Source organism: Perna viridis, chromosome 1, assembly GCF_037379345.1.
Source record: "Perna viridis isolate PV_CMFRI_1.1 ecotype Kerala chromosome 1, ASM3737934v1, whole genome shotgun sequence".
NCBI classification, from domain to species: domain Eukaryota; kingdom Metazoa; phylum Mollusca; class Bivalvia; order Mytilida; family Mytilidae; genus Perna; species Perna viridis.
Genome location: NC_142445.1, coordinates 2,656,243 through 2,683,160, shown reverse-complemented (window position 1 = coordinate 2,683,160; position 26,918 = coordinate 2,656,243). Strand labels below are relative to the sequence as shown.

The 26,918-nt window shown below is 31.9% G+C and overlaps 2 protein-coding genes across 3 annotated transcripts; one reads left to right on the top strand and one right to left on the bottom strand.

Moving 5' to 3' along the window:
* Nucleotides 1–1,076: 1,076 nt before the first annotated feature.
* On the top strand, nucleotides 1,077–3,119 carry LOC148626851 (uncharacterized). The gene is made up of 3 exons (XM_088549400.1): nucleotides 1,077–1,398; nucleotides 1,866–1,977; nucleotides 2,683–3,119. The coding sequence occupies exons 1-3, from the start codon at nucleotides 1,152–1,154 to the stop codon at nucleotides 2,936–2,938; spliced, it is 615 nt and encodes a 204-aa protein (XP_088405526.1). The 5' UTR covers nucleotides 1,077–1,151; the 3' UTR covers nucleotides 2,939–3,119.
* Nucleotides 3,120–3,824: 705 nt separating this feature from the next.
* Nucleotides 3,825–26,918, bottom strand: LOC148626850 (ubiquitin carboxyl-terminal hydrolase 14-like). Of its 2 annotated transcripts, XM_088549210.1 has the most exons (18): nucleotides 26,791–26,918; nucleotides 22,147–22,292; nucleotides 21,705–21,737; nucleotides 18,835–18,939; nucleotides 18,320–18,423; nucleotides 17,822–17,883; nucleotides 17,197–17,327; nucleotides 16,265–16,339; nucleotides 15,703–15,767; nucleotides 13,882–13,964; nucleotides 13,548–13,579; nucleotides 11,479–11,544; nucleotides 10,821–10,913; nucleotides 8,740–8,865; nucleotides 8,244–8,316; nucleotides 5,847–5,954; nucleotides 5,322–5,396; nucleotides 3,825–4,147 (listed from the first exon to the last, which is right to left on the bottom strand). In XM_088549210.1, exons 1-18 carry the CDS (start codon nucleotides 26,804–26,806, stop codon nucleotides 4,065–4,067), a joined length of 1,476 nt encoding a protein of 491 aa, XP_088405336.1. In that variant the 5' UTR covers nucleotides 26,807–26,918; the 3' UTR covers nucleotides 3,825–4,064. The 2 variants fall into 2 exon arrangements, with proteins under 2 accessions (XP_088405336.1, XP_088405408.1); XM_088549282.1 differs by lacking the exons at nucleotides 3,825–4,147; nucleotides 5,322–5,396; nucleotides 5,847–5,954 and adding an exon at nucleotides 7,190–7,248.

Here is a 26,918-nt window from a genome sequence, read left to right as displayed (position 1 = left end):
ATTTAATGCATTTAAGTATGGTAGAATATTGTCACTTTTTTGCTCGCACAACTTGGTTACCCTATATTTAAAAATCAAATACTTAAAAAAGTGCTTGTCACATTTCACTGAAACTTTGCAAATGCATTCAGTATGTGTGTAGGAAGATACCTGTATAGTTATTTATTTTTTCTAAGACAAAAAGTGACTCTTTAGGTTACAGACCACCAATTCAACCAATGAGCATTCGGAACGTACGCAAAAATAGTCCTACGCAAAAATTACCCCTGTTCCTCATAGTGCTGTGAAAAAAGTTCTCATCTTATTTAAAAAATTTAAACAGTTTCTGAAAGGAAAAACATTTCTGTACATTTTATAGGTGCATTTTGCTTCTTGTGATGTGAAGCCTAATCTCTATAATGATTATATATACCCCTATCTTGTGAAAACACTGGGATTTCCCATGCTATTTATAGACCCTTCACTTCCGGTGACCAGTACTGCACTGCAAGTCTGCTAACCCCACATGCCATTCTGAGGATTGTGAGCTGACATATGTAGAATCATGCTGATATACAGTCCTCTGCAGGTTAAAGTTAAGGTAAAGTCCAGAGAAGCCATTGAATATTGTGAAATTAGCATAGAAGCCTATGGAAAGTGGAATTAGTGGTTTTTAGCCTACAGAACCTAAAGACAATATTAACAATGTATATTACAATGAAGTATTTGTAAAAAGTAAGTATCAAAGTGAATGTTTTATTTACTGGTTTAAAAAAAGACTACACTACTGTATTTCACGTTCAAAAGGTTCTCCACAATGTTGCCGTTTATTTATGGTTCAATAGTTTTATGTGCTTATTACGTATAGACAGATAAACTATTTAGTTTAGATTTTCAAAAACTAGATCACGTGTTCTATTTTTATTTTCTGTTTAAGACGTGATTTTTAATTTGTAATTATATTGAAACTTTATGTGAATGATACCATTAGCAGCGACTAAAACAATGAAAATCGTCATAGAACAATAAATCTTGAATATTTGATGGATAACGAAATTACATAAATCAATCTATATTATCGATCTACATATCATTTGATTTTCTGCAAATTCCCACAAATAAAAATAGTTACAGACAAGTTTCAACTCCTACATTTTTCTGAATCCTTCGCAATGTCTATAAGTAAAATATATTTATCTGGTGCTCACAGCACGGGGAAAACAACGCTACTTAATGACTTAAAACCACATCTTAACGTTCATGTTGAGGAAGAGATTGCCCGCAGTGTTATACGGACATATGGATGGACACGGACGGACTTTCTACCAGATACAAATCCAGACAATTTTCTAAAGTTAAATAAGGATATTCTAAAACTGCAAATTGAAAATGAGAGGAAATGTCTGGATACTCTAAAAGGTAAAACGACAAGTAACTATATTTACTTTGTTTATCAGTGAATTTTGTCTCTTTTTATAATAGTCAATCACTATAATATCATTGTTAGATCTGACTATTCACAGAATTTAAAATAGCAACAAAATATTGTCATGAAAAGCTCTATTGTTCTTTCATTTGTCAAAAACTGTTCAAAAAGCATTGTGTTAAAATTTCATCCAGATCCATTTAATATTATCTGATCTTTATCGATACATGTATTTCAGATTTCAATCTCGTTCGTAAGTTTACCTTGCATTTTACGCATTTGAAAGTGAAATTGAGGGTTAATTTCAAAGCTCAAAATTAGAAGTAAAAATACAAAATAAAGAAAATGCACACGAATAAAATATAGCCTGGAAAAGGTAAACAGATTGAGTAATGTTGCTCAATCGAATTCAAAGTGACACATCTCAACTCTCAAGTGGTACTTTCTTTCATTTTTAAAGATTTCATTGCTGACAGATGTATAGACCCTCTTGTATACGCCGAACACTACCTTGGACCAGTTGAAAAACAGAAACTATGGTCAACTCAAGGCATTGGAGATTGGATACAGAGGTTTGTTGCTTTCGTTCCTATAGCAAAGTACTCAATGAAAATGCATCGCTAAACTGAAGACCCGATTGTAATCATTTAGCTATTGTTGTTCGTTTGTTTGTTTGTTTGTTGGGGTTTAATGTCCGAGCAGCAATATTTCAGCTATATTCAGACGATGAACATGAAATTGATGATAAAATGAACATGAAATGATGATGAAATGAAAAAGGGATGGGACACAAGGACAATGGGGTCGACAAATTTTGATTGCCACTGGAAATAGGGAGAGGTGGGTAGGGTCGGGCAATTTAGCCTCCTGTGGCAGAGCCCTATGGTTCCTACTCCGGAAGAATACCACAGTAGGGTTCTTTAACGTGCGAGGAACGTGGCATCTTCCCCAACACGGTGCACCACTATGGTTTGCGGTCAGGTTTTCCGTATTATAGCCGGACAACCCCAGCATGTAACACGCCAGAGGAACCCCATTCCACCACCTGGGGCACACATCCCAGTTGCTCTGTGGGCAGAGCGCCCTAGCCCCAGCTAGGGTTCTGAGCACTATTTAGTCGCCTTTTACGACAAGCTTAGCGTTGCTGCAGGCCTATCCTTTTAACACCCGGACCTGCACGGGGAGTTCGTTTGTAAGCTTAACAAACATATAATAGGATTTTAATCATAATTTTTTTTTTTTTTTTTTTTGTTATCACAAGATGTTTTAATTTTCAGGTTGAAATCGGCTTTGATATTCGTAATAAAGCCACATAAAGAATGTATCAAAGATGATTCGGTACGACTTCCTCCAAAACTATCAGAGCTTCAACTATTCCATGACAAAATATTGAGAGAGTACCAAGATCTTGACATTCCTGTGTATGAAGTCATTGACCTTGACCAGCAGAAAAGAAAGAATTTTGTATTGAGCAAAATCAATGAGATTTATCCTAACTTACTCATCATAAATGGTCTAAAGACATGTCAATAATTAAGTGGCGAAATAACTTACCTCATCAGAATAGATCCTTCATACAAGTATTTTGCTTCTTTAAACAGTTATAGAACTAGTCGGCTGTGATTGTTACTTTAAACATTCAGTGTAATTTATATCTTAGAACTTAATTTAAGACAGTATGTACTCAAAATAAAACATTTTCAATCAGAAGAAACTGCTTATCTCAATAAAATGCCTTCTATACAATTCAGTGGTATTGGAAAACTTTGGCCAGTCTCCATTTTATATCCTGGCAAGTTTCCCTTTACTATTCTGGTCATTCTCCATTTTATATCCTAGACAGTTTAACCTAATATCCTGGCCAGTTTCCCTTTTATATCTGGCCAGTCTCCCTTTCATATCCTGGCAAGTTTCCCTTTACTATTCTGGCCATTCTCCCATTTATATCCTAGTCAGTTTAACCTAATATCCTGGCTAGTTTCCCTTTTACATCCTGAAGAAAAAAATCAGTACTAATTTGTCAATGAATAGCTATATGGAGCACAGCATAATGTGACTGCAGCATGTTTAACTACTTACACTTGAGACAAGTGTGGACATACTAGTTTTTCACACACTTTTTTAGTACAGGCTTGTGCTGTGAAGGGGAGATAAATCTTGAATTCCAGGAAATCAATTAACTATATTACCAATGAACAATAGGAGCAAGGAGCATCCCATAATCTGGTATCCTGGACTTATTTCCAAAATTTCTAATGAATAAATAAATATACATCTTCTTCAGAAATACTCACAAACATACATCATTCAAAATATTAATCCACCCTATTGAGAATTATAACCTTTGCAGATGACAATTTTTTTTCTCACATCTTTGTATGGCTGTTTATCTGTAAATACTTGTATATAGAAAAACACATAACTTTATAGATTTATTGTCACCAATAGACAGAAATATGTTTACAACTAACAATTAAAGCACTTTAATTCCTTTGACTTTAACTTATTGAAATAGATGTATTTGTATTGTTTCCACACTGAAAAATTCATTGTTCAGCTCCTTATCTTAGTAATATACTGTAAAAGAACAAAACCATTATTTTAACTCATAATAGTAGAGAGTGTAGATTGTTCAAAGTGATAATAAATTGTGTTGTAACTAGCTCTCCATTTTCTCTTCTTTGTCTTCTATTTCTAGGATTCTTGGTCCATATAATAAAACATAAGCAGAATGCCAGTCTCCTGAAAGAAAAATAATGTATTCATAATGGGTTCTCATGTACAGATGAATAATAACATGTTTTACAAATGTTCAGGATATATCAAATATACGATAGAATTAACTACAGTTCCATCTAAAGATCACGCAGAAGGGGATTCATTATCTATTTGATATTCAATCTGATTTAGTCTACATGTAGATGTATTTAATATAACCTTTAAATAATTTCTGTGATATGTCCTTCCCTTGAAATACTGGACATTCTGAGATAAATTTTGACTGGTAAAATGGTAAGATCACAAAATGGTGTACTTCAGTGTGAGACTTTCTAATATTTTTTCATAGTAGCATTTAGCTAAATTTTAGTCATAAATATGAACAAAACCTAGTATCATTGTCACATTCACTGTCTGATAAGTATTCTTAAGGGCTTCCAGCCATAATATTTATATTAAGGTTTACATGGTCTTCTTTTGCATGATACTTACATGAACATATGATATCAAATCCTTTTATATGTGTTTGTTTTGTACCAGCTAACAACACACATTTCAACACTGCCACTAAAGATATATTTTCATTTAGTCGTCTGAATATAGCTTAAATATTGCTGCTCGGACGTTAAACCCCAACAATCAATCAATCATTTGTTTTAAAACATGTTTTCCTGTGTATGTGTGTTATTAAAATAGAAACATATCAATCCCTAATGAAACTAGGCATGCTATAAATAGACAGAACACTGCCTATATTACCAGTCCTTATCTACACATTTAAAAAATAAGCATTGCTTGTGAATTGCTTATAGTTGATTTTTAAGTCCTATCTGCATCATTTAAAGCATGTGATAGGTTAAAGGTGAATCCTTAGACATTCTATGAATCCATTGCTCTTTCTAAATGTGAAATCAAGGGAACCAAGGTTATAGCAGTAATCAAAAGAATGTAATCCAGGGACAAAGACCAGACATGGAAACCAGACAAACACAACAAAGAACATAAAGTAACTAAAATCATACATACAAAGTAACAAAAGTAAATGAGCAACTTGGACTCCACTAAAAACTGGGACCATGGACCAGGTGCACCGGTAGGGTAAGCGTCCTCTGCTTTTCTAGAAACACCTGCCAAGTCAAGTCCAGGGTAAATTTGGGTACATAGATGCCATTAAGACATAGTTAATTTTATGACTTACCTCCCCCTGATAATTTCAGTACATCTTCACCTGTTACAGGACTTACATTGTCATCATCAAACATGAACCAGTCATCTATAACACATCACAATTATTATAAAGACTACTCTAATCAAACTAAAAATGAAATACTTATCGAGGACTGTTGTAGGTAATTATAGATAATTGCTGCGGTAGTTATGACCAACAAGCCTGTAAGTTTTGAATGACTTTTCCGAGAGATTTACTTTTATGTATAACGTACATGCAGCCTGCTGAGTGGTGTGAGGGTTTCCTTGTCCTTCATTGAAGACCCATGGGTGGTGTTCAGCTGACATATTTCATCCCAGTGGGTTTGTTGTCTCTATTTTCACCATATCCATTCTTGTTACATGCATTGTTGACTTTTTTCTTTGATCAAGTACAATCTCTACTTAAGTTTGCTTTATCATTGACACTTTCTAAACAACATCTCAAATTAGATTCAATAAATACTTCAAAAATATTTGAGGTTAAAAATTTTGAGCTAATTAAATTCTATTTTACCTCCTTTTCTCCTGACCCAAGAAACATAATGTCCACTGGAACTAGATCTTCCTTTATGTGTAAGTACAGCTTGTAACTCATAATATCCACTATTGTTAGAGCCTATATCTGTTATTAAATAGTTAAAGCAGGCAATTATCATGACTATGAAATTCTCTTATCATTATAATTAAGTGGAAGTGAAAAAAGTCTTAAACTTGGTTTGATTAGAAATTAATTTTTTCCTCCTGAAAAGTGTTATAAGAACATATATTCTAATATGATGCCACAATATTGACTAACAAAATATCAGCAACTAATTTATAATTAACATATGTTCATTTATGTAGTTTCCTTTGTAGCATTCAACACAATGTGTATGGCATTGAAGATCTATTTGTTGAATTCACCAATTTTTGATGACTTGGAAAATTTAAGTCCAATCATAATTTCTGTAATTTTGTTTCCAAAATTCATGATCAACTAATTCAGCAAATAGGGCCCAGCAAAGTAATCAGTGAATAGGGCCCAACAAGGTATTCAGTGAATAGGGACAGGCAAAGTATTCAGCAAATAGAGCCAAGCAATGTATTCAGCAAATAGGGCCAAACAAAGTAATGAGTGAATAGGGTCCAGCAAGGTATTCAGTGAATAGGGCCAAGCAAAGTATTCAATGAATAGGGCCAAGCAAGGTATTCAGCAAATAGGGCCCAGCAAAGCAATCAGTGAATAGGGCCCAGCAAGGTATTCAGTGAATAGGGCCAAGAAAAGTATTCAGCAAATAGGGCCAAGCAATGTATTCAGCAAATAGGGCCCAACAAAGTAATCAGTGAATAGGGTCCAGCAAGGTATTCAGTGAATAGGGCCAAGAAAAGTATTCAATGAATAGGGCAAAGCAAGGTATTCAGCAAATAGGGCCCAGCAAAGCAATCAGTGAATAGGGCCCAGCAAGGTATTCAGTGAATAGGGCCAAGAAAAGTATTCAGCAAATAGGGCCAAGCAATGTATTCAGCAAATAGGGCCCAACAAAGTAATCAGTGAATAGGGTCCAGCAAGGTATTCAGTGAATAGGGCCAAGAAAAGTATTCAATGAATAGGGCAAAGCAAGGTATTCAGCAAATTGGGCCCAGCAAGGTATTCATTTTTCTGATTTTGCTGCTTATTAAGTTTAAATAAGTCACAGTAGTGATAAATGTGTATATGTTTAATCAATGACTAGAATTTAGAAGAATTGGTTTGTATAATATGCATAAATATATTGTATTGTACGCAGTGCAATTTTAAAGGTCAAAAGTTTGAAAAAAAAAATTTTCAGACAGATTTCAGTAGAATTTTGTACGACAAAAGATCAATATTTTGCACGTAATTGGTTAATTTATTTACCTTGATGCAGTTTTTCCAACAAAAATGTGAAGGAAAGAAACTAAAACATCATATAAAGATCAGTTACTACATAAATTGGATAATTTTTAATTTTAAAGCATGATAAAATTGCCACAGGAATATTGAGAATGTATGAAATGGCTTATAAAACAAAATCAAAAGTTCAAAAAATCAGCCATTTCCGGTTTTGGTTGAATCAAATTTCACAATTTTTTTATTTTAAAACATAACTTTAAGGAACAAAATTGTAAGAAATAATCAAAATCAGTTTTAAAATACTCATTTTCAGCTTCTTAAGCATTTAATTTAAGGAGGATCTGACAAAAAAGGACTTCGTTACTTTTTGAATTTTAGTTGATTCATTTTAATCTCTAACCTTGTTTTATAAGATAGAAATATTGTACAACCTTTGTCTGAAACATGTTATTAAGACATAAAAACAAGACTTAAAAGGAAATATCACTTACACAGGCAAATGTGCCACACGAGAATCATACGGTTTGCATCATATGATTATAATATAAATTGAGCACCATATGATTATCATATGTTAATCATGTTTTCCCCAAACTAATAACTGTCATGTTTTCAAGCCATATGAGAATCATGAAAATCATATGACTACCACATGTTAAATATCATACGATTGTCATATGATTACCATATGATTATAATATGAATCGAGCACTATATGATTATTATATGTGGCACATTCACATGTGTAAAATTAATACTTTAAGATGTATTTAATAGTTAGATAAGCTTTCTTTCAGTAACATTTCACCTCTGGTTTATTTGTTTACATTATGCAATCGCCTTTTTCACATACAACATCATCCTTGGCCAATTCTTATATATTGATGCATAATACACACCCCATGCTCTGGAAATGATTTCTATGAAAAAATGGGTGTATTATACACACCAAAATATGGTACTTCATTTTTAGAAGTTATTTAATCATGACAACTTTTCATGTTGGATCATTTTTTTAAGAGGACCTTGAAATCTAAGTTATCCTTATATAAATCTCACCTTCAGAAAATGAATATGGTTCCTGTTTTAATTTAACATCTTTCTTTCCTTCTCCCTTCCCTTCTAATTTTGCCTAAAAATGAATGTAAGGTTAAATAATTTGAAGTTTTAAACATGTACATATGAATAGACCTGGTTTTACAAGGTCAACAAACAGAGCACAAATTGGCAAAATGTAAATATACAGTAAAAGAAAACTGTAATTGTTAAATCTGGATTTTAAAAAAATGCTTTAAAGCACAACAAATTGTGCAGACCTGTTGATGCAATTTTATCATGTTTATGACAATTCATTTTTTGTTGTATTTTATGAAAATGAGTACTAAAATTCTGAGTTTTGTGACTTTTAACTTACATTTTATCATACTATTATGAAAAGATTCACAATCAGTAGAAATTAATTAGATTTAATGGTAGTACAAACTACATAGTATCCTTAAAGGTTAACACCTCTGTATAAATCATGTCAATGATAGGTCAATATTAGAATTTGAACCTTTTGTAATTCCTCTGCCTTTTTATCTTCTATTTCTTTAAACCTATCCCTCATTGGTACCAATTTCTGTTGTAATTGTTCTGAACATAGATCATAAACATCTAAACTCAGTGGAAACTTTACATCCTAAAATGAGTAATTCAAAATTTTGGAATTGACCAGATTTATGCATGCAAAATTTTAAATATGGAAACATTAAAACAAGTGTGAACAACTGAAACTAAATTGAATAATTACATTATCAACAGACACTAATAATCAAAATTTTGAATGCCAAAGTCAGTGATTTTGTTACCCTTTTATAACAGCCAAACATCAGCTGTTTCCACTGGACATTTTTCCCAAAATATTGAAAAATATTTTTTCCCAAAGGGAGGAAAATTCCCAATTGTCAAACACAATTTTAAAACAAGAGGCTTCCAGGAGCCTGAATCGCTCATCTTGTTGAATTTTGCCTTTCAAAGGCAATAAATTAAACAAGAAGTTGTCCAACAATTTTGATTCAAGAAGTCTTTGGTAGGACTTATCACAAGATCTTTTCAACAATTGAAAGTTTTCTTTTAATCTATCATAATTTTCAAGATATTGGCTGAAAACTATTATAAAAAAAAAGTAATTTATCCCTCTTTCAAGGGCAATAATTCTTACAAGGAGTCTGAAGACTTTAGTAGTCCTAGTAATATGGATCATTTCAGTTATTGAAAGAATTTGGATAAACCTTACGGCTTTGGAGATATTTGTGAAAAATTACTGTCTGACCCCTATGTTCTATTTTTAGTAACAGCAGCTATGTTTTTCGACGAATCAAAAATCCCTACATCAGTTCTATGCAGGATACCCCAAGGAGCATTCATACCAACTTTGGTTTCAATTGGTCAATTAGTGTCAAAGGAGAAGATTTTTGAAAGAAATAACATTAAAAATAGCAAAAATCATTGAAAAAGGGCAAAAACTCCCACATGGCTTAATGGATTAAACCAAAATTTGACCAGAGATAGATCTCATCATGCTGAACACTTTTACCCAGTCAGAATTCAGCTAAACCTAATGGTTTAGGAGATATATGTGAAAAACTACTGTCTGACCCCTATGTTCTATTTTAGTAACACGGCCATGAATCAAAAATCCCCACATCAGTTCCATGCAGGATACCCCAAGGAACATTCATATCAAGTTTGGTTCTAATTAGTCAAGTAGTTTCAGAGGAGATGAGTTTTGTATAATTGTTATTGACGACGACGGACGCCAAGTGATGGCAATAGCTCACATGGCCTTTGGCCAGGTGAGCTAAAAACCAGGTAAAGAGGCCAGTTTTTTTTTGGCAAGTCATAATCTAATGAATATAGGGAGTACAAAGTTGTGAATCTGGTGTAGGTTTTCAGTTCTGTAACGGCATATGATGCATGTCTGTCCCCGTACCATATTTTCCAAATGTGTAGAAAATACAACAAAAATTTCCCAATGATAAAGCGTTGGGACTGCTTTTAAAACAAAAAACAAATCCATTGATAATTATTATACAAGTAATTATTTAACAATGGATATTTCTTATATCAGTACTTATTTCTTATATCAGTACTTATTAATATTTTAGATGTCTTTCATAAGTATGTTAAATTCTGCATGGATTTCTTTCACAAATGGAATACAACATATATATTAAGTGTATTATCCAGTTTCATCAGAAATAAAGCAGCACATTCCATACAATAACAGGAACACAGAAAACTGTAATTGTGATGTTAAACTGCCTGAGCACAAATGGCCTGTGATATTATCCATGCTTTTATTAATGTCATTTTTTATGTTCCTTTATCAAACCAGATTTTCTCACATTTCTGCTCAATTTTTTACACCTCCAAAATGATTGGTTTGTATTTCATTGTAAATTCATCAAAATAGGTTGTCAAGAATAAGCTATATTTCAGGCCAGACTACATTTCTATACTTTCATTAGGTAAATTTAAATCTGATAATGCTTGGCAAGCCTCAAACTTTTAATTTAAATATTTCACTTTCTCAAGTGTAGAAATAACATTTATCCCTTGATGTAAAATTCTATATATGACTATGATACTAACCTTTAAAATTTTAGCATTTATAGCTTCTTTTTCTTTATAATAAAACCTGACAAACTGTATAGCTAGATAGGCTGGAATTCTTTTCAATTTACTCTACAATAGAATAAGTACATTGAACTGATTGCTTGTCTTTTAATAGGTGTTTATTTTGGACTGTATTTGTGTGAAATAAAGCAGGAAAATGCCTAGTGGTACATTTTCCTTGCAAGTAATTATGTTATCTGTGCAAAATTAAACGTTAAATCCTTATATAAATTTACAAGTAGAATTTAATTGCCAACAAAAATACATGCACAAAATGGAAAGATTTAAATTATATTAAGTGATAAATTGTAAGCACTTGTGCATTTTCAGCCTAAATCCAAAATTGTAGGTTGGATTTTGATTTTGGAATCACTGAATTCAATTGCATAATAGTTCAGGGACTAACAACACAAATTCATTAATTTATTATCTGGCCTACTTCTTAAAATTGAGAATTTCCTCAGGACATTCATCAAATCAAATTTCACAGTAATAAAAACAAAAATCTATGAGATTTTCTATGATCAGAAACCTTTGGAGTAAAATAGATTATATTGTTGTTTTATTTTCTGTACTTTACCTAATCATATGACAAAAAAATCTTTAACTTAAATTCATTTCTTTACGAACTTACTGATTTTTTATATACTGCATCTCTTCCTAATGAAGGGGAATTTTTTGTTATATGCTCTTCTAACCTCTGAAAATAATTGCAATATATATAACTTAAAGGTAAACCCAGTATATTTTGTTTTCCTTTAAATCCCGTTGTATTTAATCATCTTTAGCAATGAATCTAGTTGATCTTCCATAACAGTTCACACTATCTCATGTTCAAGGGGGATCAATTACCATATCTTCCAGCCTATATGTTGATATTTTTTTTTTCAGCAAAGTGTCGGCCTCAACTTATCGTCCACCGCGACTTATATAAGGATTTTTTTTTTTAAATGTACATCTACAATGCATTTGTTTAGTTCACTTTTGATTTCTTTAATTTAAAATTTTGGGAAAACTGCAATGGACGAAAGCTGTCACTCAAAAAGTCTAACCGGTGATCGAACTCGAAGATTATTGATCAGTGCCACTATACTTTATGAATGAATACGACGATGTTAGTGAAAACCTCGCAACCATTAAAATATATAAAATATATAAATAAACTCTAAAAGATACGTTAACAAACCTCTTTTTTAACTGGAAAGACATTATGGAGTGTTCTGGAGTTATCGGTCCTTTAATATGCAAATTTATACCCATTTACGGTATGTCATTAACACATTCACAGGTGACTCAAATTATAATCAGTTAAGGTGTTATCTAAAAGCCAATATCAACCAAATTTACAGGTAACAATGATTTTTTATTCTGTATTTCGTAACCCCAGGTAATATTATTTATTAATTACCACTGGTTTCAATAATTCCTCCCGTAATTTTACCTTTAGACCCACAAAAAAAAAATAATCTCCTGTGCGGGAAGCATCGACTCCCAGTTTCAAGAATTCCTCCCGAAAAAACCTCCCATATTTGAAATTATCAAATATTTCGTAAAATTTTGTCCACCATTTTAGTTTATGTCAACAACATCATGGGTCGCGAAAGTGCTTTATCATTAAAATGCTTGGAACAGGGGAAACACTAATGACCTGAAAGTTGACCTGAAAATGACCTGAACGATATATTATCATTAATAACTTTTTTATTACTGGGCAGAATCAAATAAAACTTTGCTCAGTTTGAGATATGATAATAATCTTTAGATTATTTTTTTTCAAAATTAAAAAAATATTGTCTAATAGCAGAGAAATCTTGACCTGAACGACTCTAAATCGCGCGAACAACTTTGACATGAAAATGACTGAACGGATAAAATCATTAATATTGCAATCGCATGATTTAGAGTAGTTCAGGTCAAAATATCTCTGCTAATACACAATAATTTTATTCATTCAAAAAGTATTTTAAAAGATTTTCTTCATATCTCAAGCTGACCAAAGTTTAAAGAAATTTTGCCAAGTAATGAAAAAGAAATAAGCAATTTTATCCCTTCAGGCCATTTTCAGGTCAATCCCAATCGTGCGATTTTGAGTCGTTCAGGTCAAGATTTCACCGCTATTACACAATATTTTTTCTTTATTCAAAAAGCAGTTTAAGGTATTTTATCATATCTCAAAGTGGCCAAAGTTTGAATCGATTCTGTCTAGAAATAAAAAAGATATTAACGATTTTATCCGTTCAGGTCATTTTCGTGGTCATTATTTCTTTATTCAGAAATACTATACAAAGTAACATCGCTGGAATAATATGCTGTTAAAACAAACTGCTCAACTTGGATCTTCGCTGATACCTACGATATAAATGCACACGTCTGACCACCGACTTATAGATATCTATGTCTTTTTTTAGTCGATTCTGATCAAAATTAGGCAATTCGACTTGTACTCCACATTGACTCATAGTCCAGAAAATACGGTATTCGTTGTACTAGAGCAGCATTCCATTTTCTTGAATTATTATTAAAAATTTCTATGGAAATGCATTAGGATTATCATGTTATTTTTTTATGTAAATGTCTAGTAAACTGTCTATACTATTTCAATCAATGCACAAGTTTTTATACTTTAATCGAAAACTGAATATGTCCCCTCGACATTACTATAAAATCTAAAATAACTTAAAACTAGTCAACAAATATACTCACAGATCTCAAACCTGTATGCATATATTTAACTTCTGAAAAGCGTAATAAACAATCAATCAAATATTTGATCATAAACTAAAATTCTATCATGAAAACAATGAAAAGCATGATACGCCACCTTAGCAATTGAAAATTTGTCCATAGTAAAATATCTATCCTTTTCTCATCCAGTTGCAAACTTAATTAAAAACTTCAACAGCTTTACAAAAGGGAAATATTAAGAAGTAGAACACTGTTCCAAAAGATACACTTGTGTAAGAATAATTGTACTTTCAATCTTAACATATAAATGATATGGATTTCTTTACTTTCCCTCATGTAATAAAATACAAACCTTTCTCTATAAAACAACTGAGTTGATAAAACTTTTCTGAGGATTCTGTAGCAGGTTCTTCAGCAGCTTCTTCACATTTCATACTGTCAAAGTGTTAAGGAACAGCAATATGGAATACTTCCATTCCTTCACACGATTTTTAAGTTTAAAAACCATTACTATTAGGAATGTTTATTGCCTACCTTCATAAAGACAGAAAGTTTCTTTTGATATTGACTGATGACTGACAAAAACTGGAGATTTGCATGACATTGAAAATATCTGGAAGAATCTCTTCTCAGTTCAGTGGCGAACACATGAGGTTGTCATTCACCAATGATGAATGTTGAAACTTGTCATATACAGACATGAAGTCTTTATCTTTGTAATTTTTTCACCAAATTTTTGTGAAAAAAATAAATACAACTTAAGTTTCTTAAATAACAGATAATTTCAATGATGAAGTTTAGAGAAACATTTAAGATTTCAATGATCTTTGCATCACTAAATATTTCTAAGAAATTTGGTGAACCTTGATACTTATACAGTCAAATCTCCATTGCTCAAACTCAAAGGGACCATTGAAATGTGTTCGAATTATTGGGACATCAAGAAATTGAAGTCTGTATATTTCCAGATTTTTTTTCATTGCTGGTCCGATTTCAACTTTATCTTGTGAAATTGTTTACTCCCTACAAAGTTTTGTTAGTTCTCGAATATTTTTCATTCACTTTCAGAAGGTTATGTTGATTTCTGGACATTAAAAATGCTGTGTTTGCTTTCATAAAACTTTCAGAGTTCAAGTTCATAGGTCAATAATTTATGTTTTCATTAAGCCGACTTCGAAAACTACCTTATTAGTGATGACTAAAAATATCAACTGTAATTAACTAAAATGACACTTTGATTAATGATTTGGTTTCAGTTTTTCACACCTTTTATTACCCAAGCTAACAAAATGGCTAACAAGTTCGAGTTAGGAAGGGAGATTCTCAAAGATTTATTACCGAATGGACCGACTAATTAGTTTGAGTGTTTGATAAACAGAGATGGGTCCAATTACTTTCAATGTAATTCATTAAAATAGTTACTTTGTCAAATGTATGATTAAATTAAATTAATAATTAAAGCATTTCTAAAAGTAATTGATTAAATTAATGATTACATTGGCAAGTAATCATGATTGCATCTGATTATGATGAATTTGCAAATAACTATGAATTAACTGAAAGGTTTGAATCATTTTGTTTATGTTATTCATATTTTGATAACAAACATTTTTTCATTAGAATAACTAGATTTTTATTTTCACTTGTTGGTATTGAACATTTTGTAATATCTTCACAGAAAAAAGGAGAAAAAACAAATGAAAAATTTACACAAAGAAGCATTGAATGATTAACCATCATTTAAATCTTGTTTTTGTAGTTGACTTAATGCATTATCCATAAAATTTTTTTTTGACTGATTAATGATTACAATGATAACTTGAAGAAATGTAATCAATTACATTTGAATACCGATTAAAATTACAACTACACCATCTCTTTCAAGAAATCAAAGTGTGAGAAATCCAAGGTTATTTCTATTAATTATGTAGGAGAAAAGTTTGTTACTTTAAATTGTGTTAGAAAAATCCTAGGTGTTCAAGCTATCCAAGTTTTGGGGAGTGAAGTTTGACTTTATAAAAAGTTGTTGATAAAAAAACAAAATGCCAACTTTGTTATCTTCATTTGCAATTCTAGAAATGATTTTTTTTTCTAAGTCATGCAGGATTTATCTTTGTTTAAAAAGGAATACTCACAAAGAAAATCTGAATGATCAATTCAAACCAAAGGATACGAGACATCAAACTCCCCGGACATGTACTGGTCAATAAGGCCAGGAGAACCAGCTACAACAGCAGGCTATAAACAAAATAGGATTCCTTTTGATTTTAGTGGATAAGTATGTCATATGTGATTTAAAACACAATCTACTGTGACAAAATCATTTAGTTCTTTTGATGTATTACAAGTATACCAACTAAAGTGTGAAATTTATTCTAGCTTTTGACCTAGTTTCTCCTTTATGGAGCAAAACATGCTTTTTAAACAAGAATGTAAAATAATCTGTCTCAATATTCAATGACTTTTTTATATCCCAATTTGACAATACAAATGCTGAACTCTATTTGGCAAAAGTATGAAATTTTATGTGCAGTTTTTAATAAGTATTTCTTTTCCTGTCATGGTAACAAATTGTAATTTGTGGTTTACCCTAGTGTTATTATTTTCATAGTTAACATTACCTCAGACCTGTAACCATTATACATGTACCTGTAGTTAACATTACCCCAGAATTGTAACCATTATACATGTACCTGTAGTAAACTTTACTGGACTTGTAACCATTATACATGTACCTGTGATTCATTGTTTAAACCTGGGACTTTTTGTTGTAAACATCTGACTAATTCAGTCCAACATTCATTAGCATCCTAAACGAGAAAAATAAATATCTTGATATCAAGTAAAAAACATCAATATCATTGTTTCTAGTAACTAAATAATATTAATGACCATTTGCCAATGAAATATGATCACGTATGGTATTTATTAAACCTTTGAGATACTTTTTAGAATTCATAAACATGCCACGTAATAACTCATACCTTTGTATTGCTTTTTCTTTTAAGGTTTCTCATCCACTGTATCATTTGTAAATAATGAATTTACTGATTACAAAATTGCATGTGCACAAAACCAATTATTCAAAAATTTAAAACTCAACATAATTTGCACAAACAAGTATCCACTTCTCTAACTATTCTCACAACATCAGATATAAGTTATGCTTAGAATGTGGTACACAGGAAAAATTGCAACATATATTTTCACAGTTTTTAAAACATATGGAAACATGTTCTGGATCACTATGGTAAAAATATGTTTTAGTGACTTTAAAAATATTTGACATCATGTTTTTGAAAACCACACAGAATCCATACTCTTTTCACATATGAAATAATACTGACAAAATATAAATATGATTTTTATTGAACTGATATTTCAATAATTAATTCTTTAGTCAGAAACATATGTTTTTCATGGTGGTTCTAAACATATATTAAACAATATATGTTTTTCAGGTGTTTTCTAAATATATGAAAAACACGTTGCAATTTTTCATGTGTACATAAAATTTATTGTTGGGATTACTGATATAAGAGCTTTTTTAAAAAACATTTGTACATTAACTGACAAAATAAGGTCAGAAGTAGAACAATTAACATGGAACCCAATGAAAGGTACCCGGAAGATGAAGCAAGATCTGATACATTTATATATAAAGTACCTGTTGAGCGTATCCTCCATGTTCACTCTTCTCAGCGAATTGAGGGTAAGCCATATGTAGAACTTGTAACATTATAATGGGGGGTATTGCTGTCCCAGATTTGTCCATGTTTACAAACAGATCTCTCATTGCTACAAATAATACATAAATATAGATTATCATCAGCAGATCTGCTCCTTCTATATGATAAAATTACTTGATTTAATGACTTTCATGTTTTTGTTTCCAAAGAAATCCATTTTAGTAGCAATATTAACAAGATGCATTTATGAGGGTTCTGAAAATTGTTGTATAAAACAGATTCTAATTGCTCTCTAATATCATTAAATCATGTATAAATTAGAAAAAAAAATTCTGAAGCTGATATCCCCAGAAAGACATTAAAGGTAATTTTAGACACGGAATTTGTACTATGCACATATTATTAAATTGAGGAAATCTTCTGAATAACCTTTTCAGTTCAACAATAAATAATACCAAGTATATAATTAGTTTGGTTATCATGCTAATTATGCCATAAATAATAAGTTACAAATAATTATTATAAAGATAGGCACAGGCTAAATCCCATAAATGGTGTTTTATTCTAATAATTTGAACTGGAAGTCTACTGAAAAACACCTACAAGATGTGATAAGATCTGACGGTCCTCCAACATCAACTGAAGTTGTTACACCACTGTTGTATCTATAAATAGAAATTGTGAGTGTTCTTCATTATTTTGGAATATGTACAATGCTCCATTTATATGACATCATTAACTTTTTGTTTTTAACTAAATCCAATCTTTGTTTTTCACCCAAGTCACAGAATTCCATTACCTGCATTATTAAATTTGTTTAATGTACTTATGTAGTAATCATTGAAATGAAAGCCAAATTCTGAAAGCCCACCAGTATTTTCACCAGGCATGGCTATCTGGCTGGTGGTCAATTTTCAAAGAATGATTTAAAATGGTTTGTAAAGACAGACTACTGAAGATCTTTGATAGTTAACTATGTTTATGTACTATGATTAGCATATTTTATGTTTTCAAATACATGTACTAGTTTCAGATTTTCAGCCAAGCATTTAATAATATCTTCAGCAGCAATTAATATATAATATAAATACTGCTACATACTTTTTTAGCCCTTCTTTTAGTTCAGGTATACTTTTTAAACACTGGATTGTAGCATTCATGTAACAAGTGTTCCCAAGATTGGTCAGACCAGCTGGTAACTGTAACTATTAATAATTACAATATTGTTGAGAAGTCATAAAACTTATGTAAATAATCTAAATATAAACATAAAAATAATTCATACACAAATGTTTATCAGAGTATTATATAAATATTTTCAATGAAAACCATAATTTAACCTGTGTTTTGTCCGACTTGATGTATCACATTTATGACCAGAACACAGTCTATATTGTTCAACTATCCCTTATTCATTAAGCATTTCAAAAAGTTTTCAATTTCTTTTCATTCAAATTTTCTAATACACTACAATATATAGGTAATTTTCTAGGAATATAAATTGTTACTGCCAATCATGTTAGTAAGGAATAAGTTATTTGCACCGTTTCTTTATTTTAATTTTTATGATGTCTAGTTATAACTTCAAATACCAAGTTTTATAAATGGCAACTTACTGCTGATGCTAATTGTTGTTCACTCATATCTTCCATAAAAACTACTTTCTCTTTAGGGGCCTCAGGTAAAGCATCAGCACTACCCATCATCAATATCATTGCACCCTTATAAATACAAATAAAAAAGATGGTCACTACTTCTTTTTTTTCAAAATTAACCGATCTTCTTTTATGAGGAAACTATACAGCAATGACTTTGAATAATGAAAAAATGTTACAGCAATGACTTTCAATAATGAAAAAATGTTAAAACCTTAAATGTGTATGTAAATACAGTGAAACTTATCCAAACGGGACCCTCAAAAAACCTTCAAACTGGCCATTTTCAAAAATCCCAGCAAATATACCTTAAAGCCTATGTGTTTTGTCTTCAATAGACCTTCCACCTCCCCCCACAAAACCGTACATTGGCCATTTTTTCATAGTTCATTTACATAATTCAACTAAAAACAACCGGTTAATGTCGACCAACAGGTTATGATTCATCTGTTATAAATGTGTCAGCAAAACGGTAAATGATTACGTAATCAATAATTTATTCACCGGCCAGTTTGCATTCATCAGTGGACAGGTGCTAATTAAAGCAGACAAACAATTTAATCTAGACATCACCTTTTGTCTCTGAATGGGTGTTAATTAGTGTGTACACTCATCAAGCAATCAGGGCCAGTCATTTGATAGTGCGATCTTTAACTTTAACTGTCAATTAATGAGATATGCAACAAAGCCGAAACAATAAAGAGGTGAAATTATTATACTTTGTTGAAAGGTAGTTTACTAAATCAGAATGAATGATAAATTACAATCAATAGCCCTTTGATCTTTAATACACATTCTTTCTAAACTACAAACATTATTTTTCAGCAGTACTGTTTGATTTTAATCAAACCATTTACAACTGATACAAGCTTTAAAATGTGATAAAAGTTTTGAAATGGTAGCAAACATGTAGGGTTATAAAACACATAAATGGAGACAACTCTTAGAATGCATTGCTATTTTTCACAAAACCGGTCACCCCTATAAACCAACCGTTTCCTCTTGTTCAAGCGGTAGTCGGTTTGAAGAAGTTTCAGACAAGTCATAAACATTTATCAATGTACCATATTTTAGTGTGTGTAATACACATTTGTGCACAGTGCAATTTTGAAGGTCAAAACGTGTGACAAAAAGTTTTTTAGACATAGAATGCAGTACAATTTCGTATGAAAAAGGATCAATATTTTGCACTTGATCGGTCCATTTATTTACCTTGATCAAGTATTTCCTACATTAATGTGAAGGAAAGAAACTTCTATTCACACTTAATCAGAGCTTGCAGAAACTACGCAGACTTTTTGTATCGCGCTACAACTCTAACAAATACGCTTTTGGAACAGGGTTATGTTGCTATAAGATTGAAGTCATCACTACAGAAGTTTTATGGTCGTCATCATGAAGTCGTGGATCATTATGGTGTATCCATCAGCACCATGAAAACTGATTTATTCAACGGGTCATAGTTTTCCTTTCCTCGTTTGTCTACCCCGGACTTGACTTTTTATGATCAACTCGGCGGGTGTTTCTAGAAAAGCAGAGGACGCTTACCCTACCGGTGCACCTGGTCCATGCTCCCAGTTTTTAGTGGAGTCCAAGTTGCTCATTTACTTTTGTTACTTTGTATGTATGATTTTGGTTACTTTATGTTCTTTGTTGTGTATGTCTGTTTTCCATGTCTGGTCTTTGTCCCTGGATTACATTCTTTTGATTACCGCTATAACCTTGGTTCCCTTGATTACTCTTAATCATCATGTAAAGATCGGTAGCTACATAAATTGGATAATATTTGTTTCTAAGTGTGATAAATTTGACACAGGATGTATCAAATGGCTTATAAAACAAAATCAAAAGTCGGGAAAATCAGACATTTCTGGTTTTGGTTGTTACTCAAATTTCGTAATTTTTCATTTTAAAACATACTTTACAGAAAGAAAATGTTTAGAAACATAAGCTTCATAATAATCATTTTCAGCTGTAAAAGCATTAAATAAGGAGGGTTTGCCAAAAAAGGACTTAGTTACTTTTGGTTTTTAGCTGTTTCATTTAATCTCTAACCAAGTTTTATAAGAAAGAAATATTGTACAACTTATGTCTGAAACATGTTAATATGATGGTGAAACCTTTCAAAGCTCCCAAAACTTTGGTAATTTTTGTCAGCTCTGATTTGAAATATTATACCTATATAACCTTCAAATATGGTAAATTTTGTAATGATATATGTCTAAAGCACCATACCAGTTGTCACGGTCTGATATGTTTATTGGCCGAAATGTCTGACATTCATAAAGAATTATTGGTTGTCATAGTCTGAAATTTGTCAATCTAATTTAAAGTCGATCTCGCAGCTCCCGATTTTCCGTTATGTCGCGTGTGACATTACTGGAACTCCCTATTTGTTTGGGTTGAATTGTCTGGCACAGGGATACATTATGGTTCTTATAATTTGCAAAACGTCTTCAAAGATTTTTTTATTCAATTTAGTTTCGCTTCATTGTTTTTCGATTTGTATCGTTTAATCTTGTTTTCATTACTATTTCATTCATTTTATCGAATTGTTTCGTTTTGATTCTTTCTTTTATCAATTATTTTCGTTTTGTTTCCATTTCACAATTTTAATTACCCGTGAATTATGGGTAATATTGATTACATAATTTTCGTAAACATCTGGGCGTCATACTGCAGACCATTTTGGCCAAACCTATCTTGGAAAAGCTATGATTCGATTTGTATTTAATTATCGAAACTAGCAAACATTTTCCAAATAGCACAATTTTTTCTTTTTACTCTGCACGTACATGCACACCATATGAACATCTCTATTTTTTACTCACATCTTTTAATTTTGCATTTCCCCAAGTATCATCCTACAAAACAAGAAATATGGGTCAGAATCACATAAGGTTAACCTGCTATCACATATATTCCCATGACTCTACATTTTTGAAGTAAGAAATGGCATGTCTTAATAACAAAGACAATTCACACTATTCCAAAAGTTAACATTTGAAGATAAAAGACAAAAAGCAGACCATTAATTCTAATCTGAACCCCAATATGTGATGCCCATGTTCCAAGAGGAATGATAACTATTAAATTATAGTACATGGTGTATACAATGTATAAAGTACTCTTGACGTGTTGAGCAGAACAAATATGAACATATAGGTTTGAGTAGTTTTTTTTAATCGTAAGTATTACATGTACAACAACAATTGAACCTATAAGGTTATCTAGCACACTGTAGTTTTATTTTGAACCCTTTCTTATCCATACCTTAATGACCATGCCTTTTACCATGACCTTTTGTCTTTCTGGCTGAACTCCAGACAGGGCAAACAGCTGCGCTTTAAACACCATTGGAGGCTCATCTGTGTTACATTCAACATCACTAAATTTCTCCTTTCCCCACTTCACATTCACTGAAGTAAATATCAGACAAAATGTTAACACAGCAATAATAATTTAATGTCCAAAATAAGCAAACGGTTGCCATTTTTTTTGCACTGATTGAAAAACCTTATTTTTCATACCATTTTTAAAGTACCCAGCGTCTCCATTTCATTCTAGCTGGGTTACTGCTCTATAATTTTGAACCTAATATTAATGTTCTGGGGCACCTGATGTCACTCTGGGTGTTTCATGAGAGTTCATATTGCTAGTCACTTTCCTTATCTCCAGTTTGTCATACCTAATTGTATTTCATTCTGTTTGCTACATGTACATTGTGCCTGAAGATTGGCTTCGTTTCCTGTTTTCACACTCAGGCCATGTACATGTATGTCCAAATATTGAAGCTGATTGATTTTAAGTACTTTGAAGATCCACCTCTCGACACCAAATGTGAAGAAAAATAGGCAAAGATGAGATACAAGGTACCACAGAGAGTGAAAATTGACAAAGTTGGAAATAAATAAACAATAAAATTAAATAGGAATTCAGAAAGCCTAAAATTGTTCACCTGGAGAATTTGAAATCATGTGGTCTTATAATTTGACCAATGATCATTAAAACAAAAGGTTTCGAAGTGTTATCGTCTGTATACTTACATCATTCGTGTCACTACCTGAGCAATACAAAAGTAGACTGTTTTGAGGTCATTAATCAAGTTTCAAAACATTGTCACTTGTGGTTTCAGAGGTGGTGATCTTTGAAAACTGGCCAATCAGAAACTTATATCTATGTAACCTCTGGTGGCAATCTTGTTTAATCAAGTGGAACCAAAATTATAATTTGTTTAATTTGTCCCTTTTATCATTTCTGCCATATTTGGTCACCATTAAATAAGCCAAATAAAGATATAGGCAAAAATCTGTTTCCCCTAGGGTTTCAATGGCGATTTTGAGGGGCTACAGCCACCAACTGAGCAACCCGACCCAAAAAAAAGTGGATCTTTGTGGACGGCATTAAGGTAACTATTCCTACCAAGTTTCAAAACATTGACATCTGGGGTTTCAGATGAGTTGATATTTGAAAATTGGTCAATCAGAAGCTTAATTGGCCTCTGGTGGCAATCTTGTTCAATCAAGTGGAACCAAAAAGGATCTTTCGTAGAGGCTCTTGTGTTCATCATTTCTGTTAAGTTTGGTCAAAATTAGGTCATGGTGTTTTCATGAAAGAGAGCAAAATGTGAAAAGTTAAAAGACGAAACACACAAAGTAATGGCATAAGCTCACAGAGAGAGTTAAAAATGTTGCCGTTAAAGACAGATTTGTAAAAGTGAAAATCCATGAATCCATGAAGAAATAGCATCCCTGAACATGGAGCTATATTACTGTACCTATAGTCCTCTTTTCTTCCACATACAGGATTAAGACTTTAAAGTAAGAGTATGAAAACTTAAAGAAAATGTGTGCTGTGTACATTGTATTTGCAACAAATATATATAGTAATTGAAGCAATATATTGTTTTACATTCCTTTCCTTCAAAATTGTCAATGATTAGCCAAAATAATAGAGGCGTGTATAGGATTCAACTAGCCTGAAACAAGAAATGTACACTAGTTCGAATAAATTTTTAATAACTCCGGACTTTTGGCTAGTGGCTGAAGGTAAGCACTGTGTTACAATGTAAGATTAAGTTATGTTAGTGTGGAGATACCTGTTTTGAAGCATTCAAAACTTGAAAATGTTGCAGTTGAGCCAAGCAAAGAGTTCCAGTCAAAAAATACATGTAGCACAGAAAAAAAATTAAAATTTTCAAAAAAATCTTTGAGGAGAATAGCCTATCTAAGATAATTACCTAACTAACCTTCCCCCCTTTTAGCTTTTTACGGTGAAGTTAACCTGGGTTTTATTCTTCTACTTGCAAAGGTTTCCCATTGCATATATACATGTACATGTATCTATAGTCTATTCTCTGTATTTATTCAACCTGATTTATATGATAACCTCTTTTTAAAAGTATAGAAATTTGACTAAAATATCATCATACCAAAACTTATATCACGATATATTGAAGTTTTAGAAATAGTCAAAATGGAGCAAAGACGAAAAGTTTCAAAGACATCATTGTCATTTGATGAGAATTACTGCCACATATTCAAAAAAGTTTCCCCCAGCTGAATAGAGATAAAACACAGCAGAACTGTTTGTCTAAGAACATTTTTTACAAATATTTGGAATGTCCTTCGCTGATTCCCAGTGATCAAACTCAGCATAAGTGATAAATGACATCAATCAACTTTACAAGGGAACCTAGTACTTAATGCTTAATTCCCACCTAAGGCTGATGCATACCTCATATTAGTTTTTATATGGGTCACAAACTGGAAAAGCATATTCAACAACAGGGTGAACTAGAAATGTAAAGCTTTTAATGTCAAGGCCAAGAAGCCTGTAGACTAAATATCTTTATTTGTAATATTATCAATATGGGGCTGAAATCAAGGTATGACTGATACATGTAGTTATGCATAAATATTTGCTATCTATAACAACTTCTAAAATATGAGTGAGTAATGAGTAACTAAATGATAATGGTAACAATTCTCGTTTTCGTGCAACGTCACACTTTCATTGTCTAGTTGAAGGAATTTAAATTTACTGAAAGCCATTCAGAACTACCAAGTTCATCAACCGAAAAATCCTTATTTTTTATTTATTTATCATCATCATCATCTTCCAATACGGAAGTAGACTCCGCAAGGAGTGTGGAACCTCCTGGAACTTGCCGTGCTATATACAAGAAAATGGGGGTTGGAAATTTAACGTTAAAAGTCAAGTTTGCAATTCATTACAATTAATGTTAAATTGTATGACATAAAAGTTCAAACATATTTACATTATGTACAGGTTGGGGTTATTTTATTTTATTATTTAGCTAGATAACGTCCTTCAAATGTTAATGTGGAGATACCACTTTTGAAGGACTCTAGGGAAGGTGACATACAGATAGATTCTTGGAGATTGTTCCAATCTGTTAAAGTGTTTGTGTAGAAGATACTTATAGAATTCTTTGCTTGTATAAACTTCCCTAAATTTATGTAGGCCTCTAGTGCGCTTATCTGATTTTGTGAGGCAAATCATTTGTAACTTCCACTAACCCCCCATTTATCTTCTTATAAAGTAAAACAAACCTTGCTTCTGTTCTGCAAGATTAAGACTCTCCCAATTAAGGGTGTTTTTCATGCCAGTCACTTCACCTGGCTGGCGTTTTATTTGTGTAGTCATTGAAGACATACCTTGCGGCTTTTCTCTGAATCTGCTCCAGTTGGGCAATTAGGTTTTGTTTATATGGAACCCAAAGTGGCATGGAGTACTATACGATCGGATGCACAAGTGATGTGTACATATGGCTTTCAACTTTACGTGTGCAGTGTTCCATATTTCTATGTAAAAAGTCTAAGGTTTTATTGGCTTTTGCCGTTATATTGTTAACATAATGTGGACCCCAATCGAGATCACTACTTAAATTGACACCTAGATATTTGATGTCGGGTACAGTCTCAAATATGTGCTTATGCAGTTTATATTGAAATGAATTTGGTTTAACTTTTTTAGAAATATTTATGACATAGCATTTTTCTGGATTAAATTTTATTTGCCATTCTGATTCCCACAGTTCAAGATTTGGGAGATCCTTTTGTAATTCATTAGATTCACTTACTTTATTTGTTATCCTGTATACTAAACAGTCGTCAGCAAAAAGTCGAGATTTACTAGATACATGCTCTGGCAGATCATTAATAAATAATAAAAATATGGTAGGGCCAAATACAGTACCCTGTGGGACACCTGAATCTAGAGATAATTTAGAAGATTGAATGCCATTTAAGATGACCTATAGTTGTCTGTTTGATAAAAAATCTTTTATCCAATTAAGATTATTATTTCTAATTCCATAATAGTTTAGTTTGTTTATTAACCTATCATGCGGCACTTTATCAAATCTAAAAGAACTTCATCTACTTGGCTGCCTTCTGATAATGATTCAGCTATATTCTGAACACAAGTTATTAGTTGCGTTTCGCACAAGCTTTTACTTCTAAAGCCATGTTGACAATCACTTAAAATATTATTAATGTCTAGGTGTTTCCTGATGTTACTTGTTAATACATGTTCAAGGATCTATTGAACTGGTTAAAACTTTTTGGAAACACGGTAGACATTTTTCTTCGTTATTTTCATTTGCCAGCCATATGATGCCATATCACCATTTCCGTCATAAGGTGGAACAGTACTTGAGAGTTAACATATAACGATGAGGATGAACGAGAGCTTTTAAGTCGCATTCAAATTGCATTTCTATGACAAATTTGTTGAGTCATTTTCAGATTTGGTAAAAATCCCACTTGGAACTGCATTGATTTATTGTGGCCATAGATAGATCTAAACTGAACTAAAAATATTATTTTTCTTTTAAAAAGACAATGGTTCATTTTGGTCAATTTCAATTGTTATATCTTCATACTAGGTTACCTTTATAAGTCGGCATTTGTGATTCAATGAAAATTAAAGCATGAATTCTAACAGGAAGTGCTCGTCTGCAATACTGCGCGTGCGTCTGAGATTCAAAACAGTATCCGCAGTCAATATCACTTATCAAT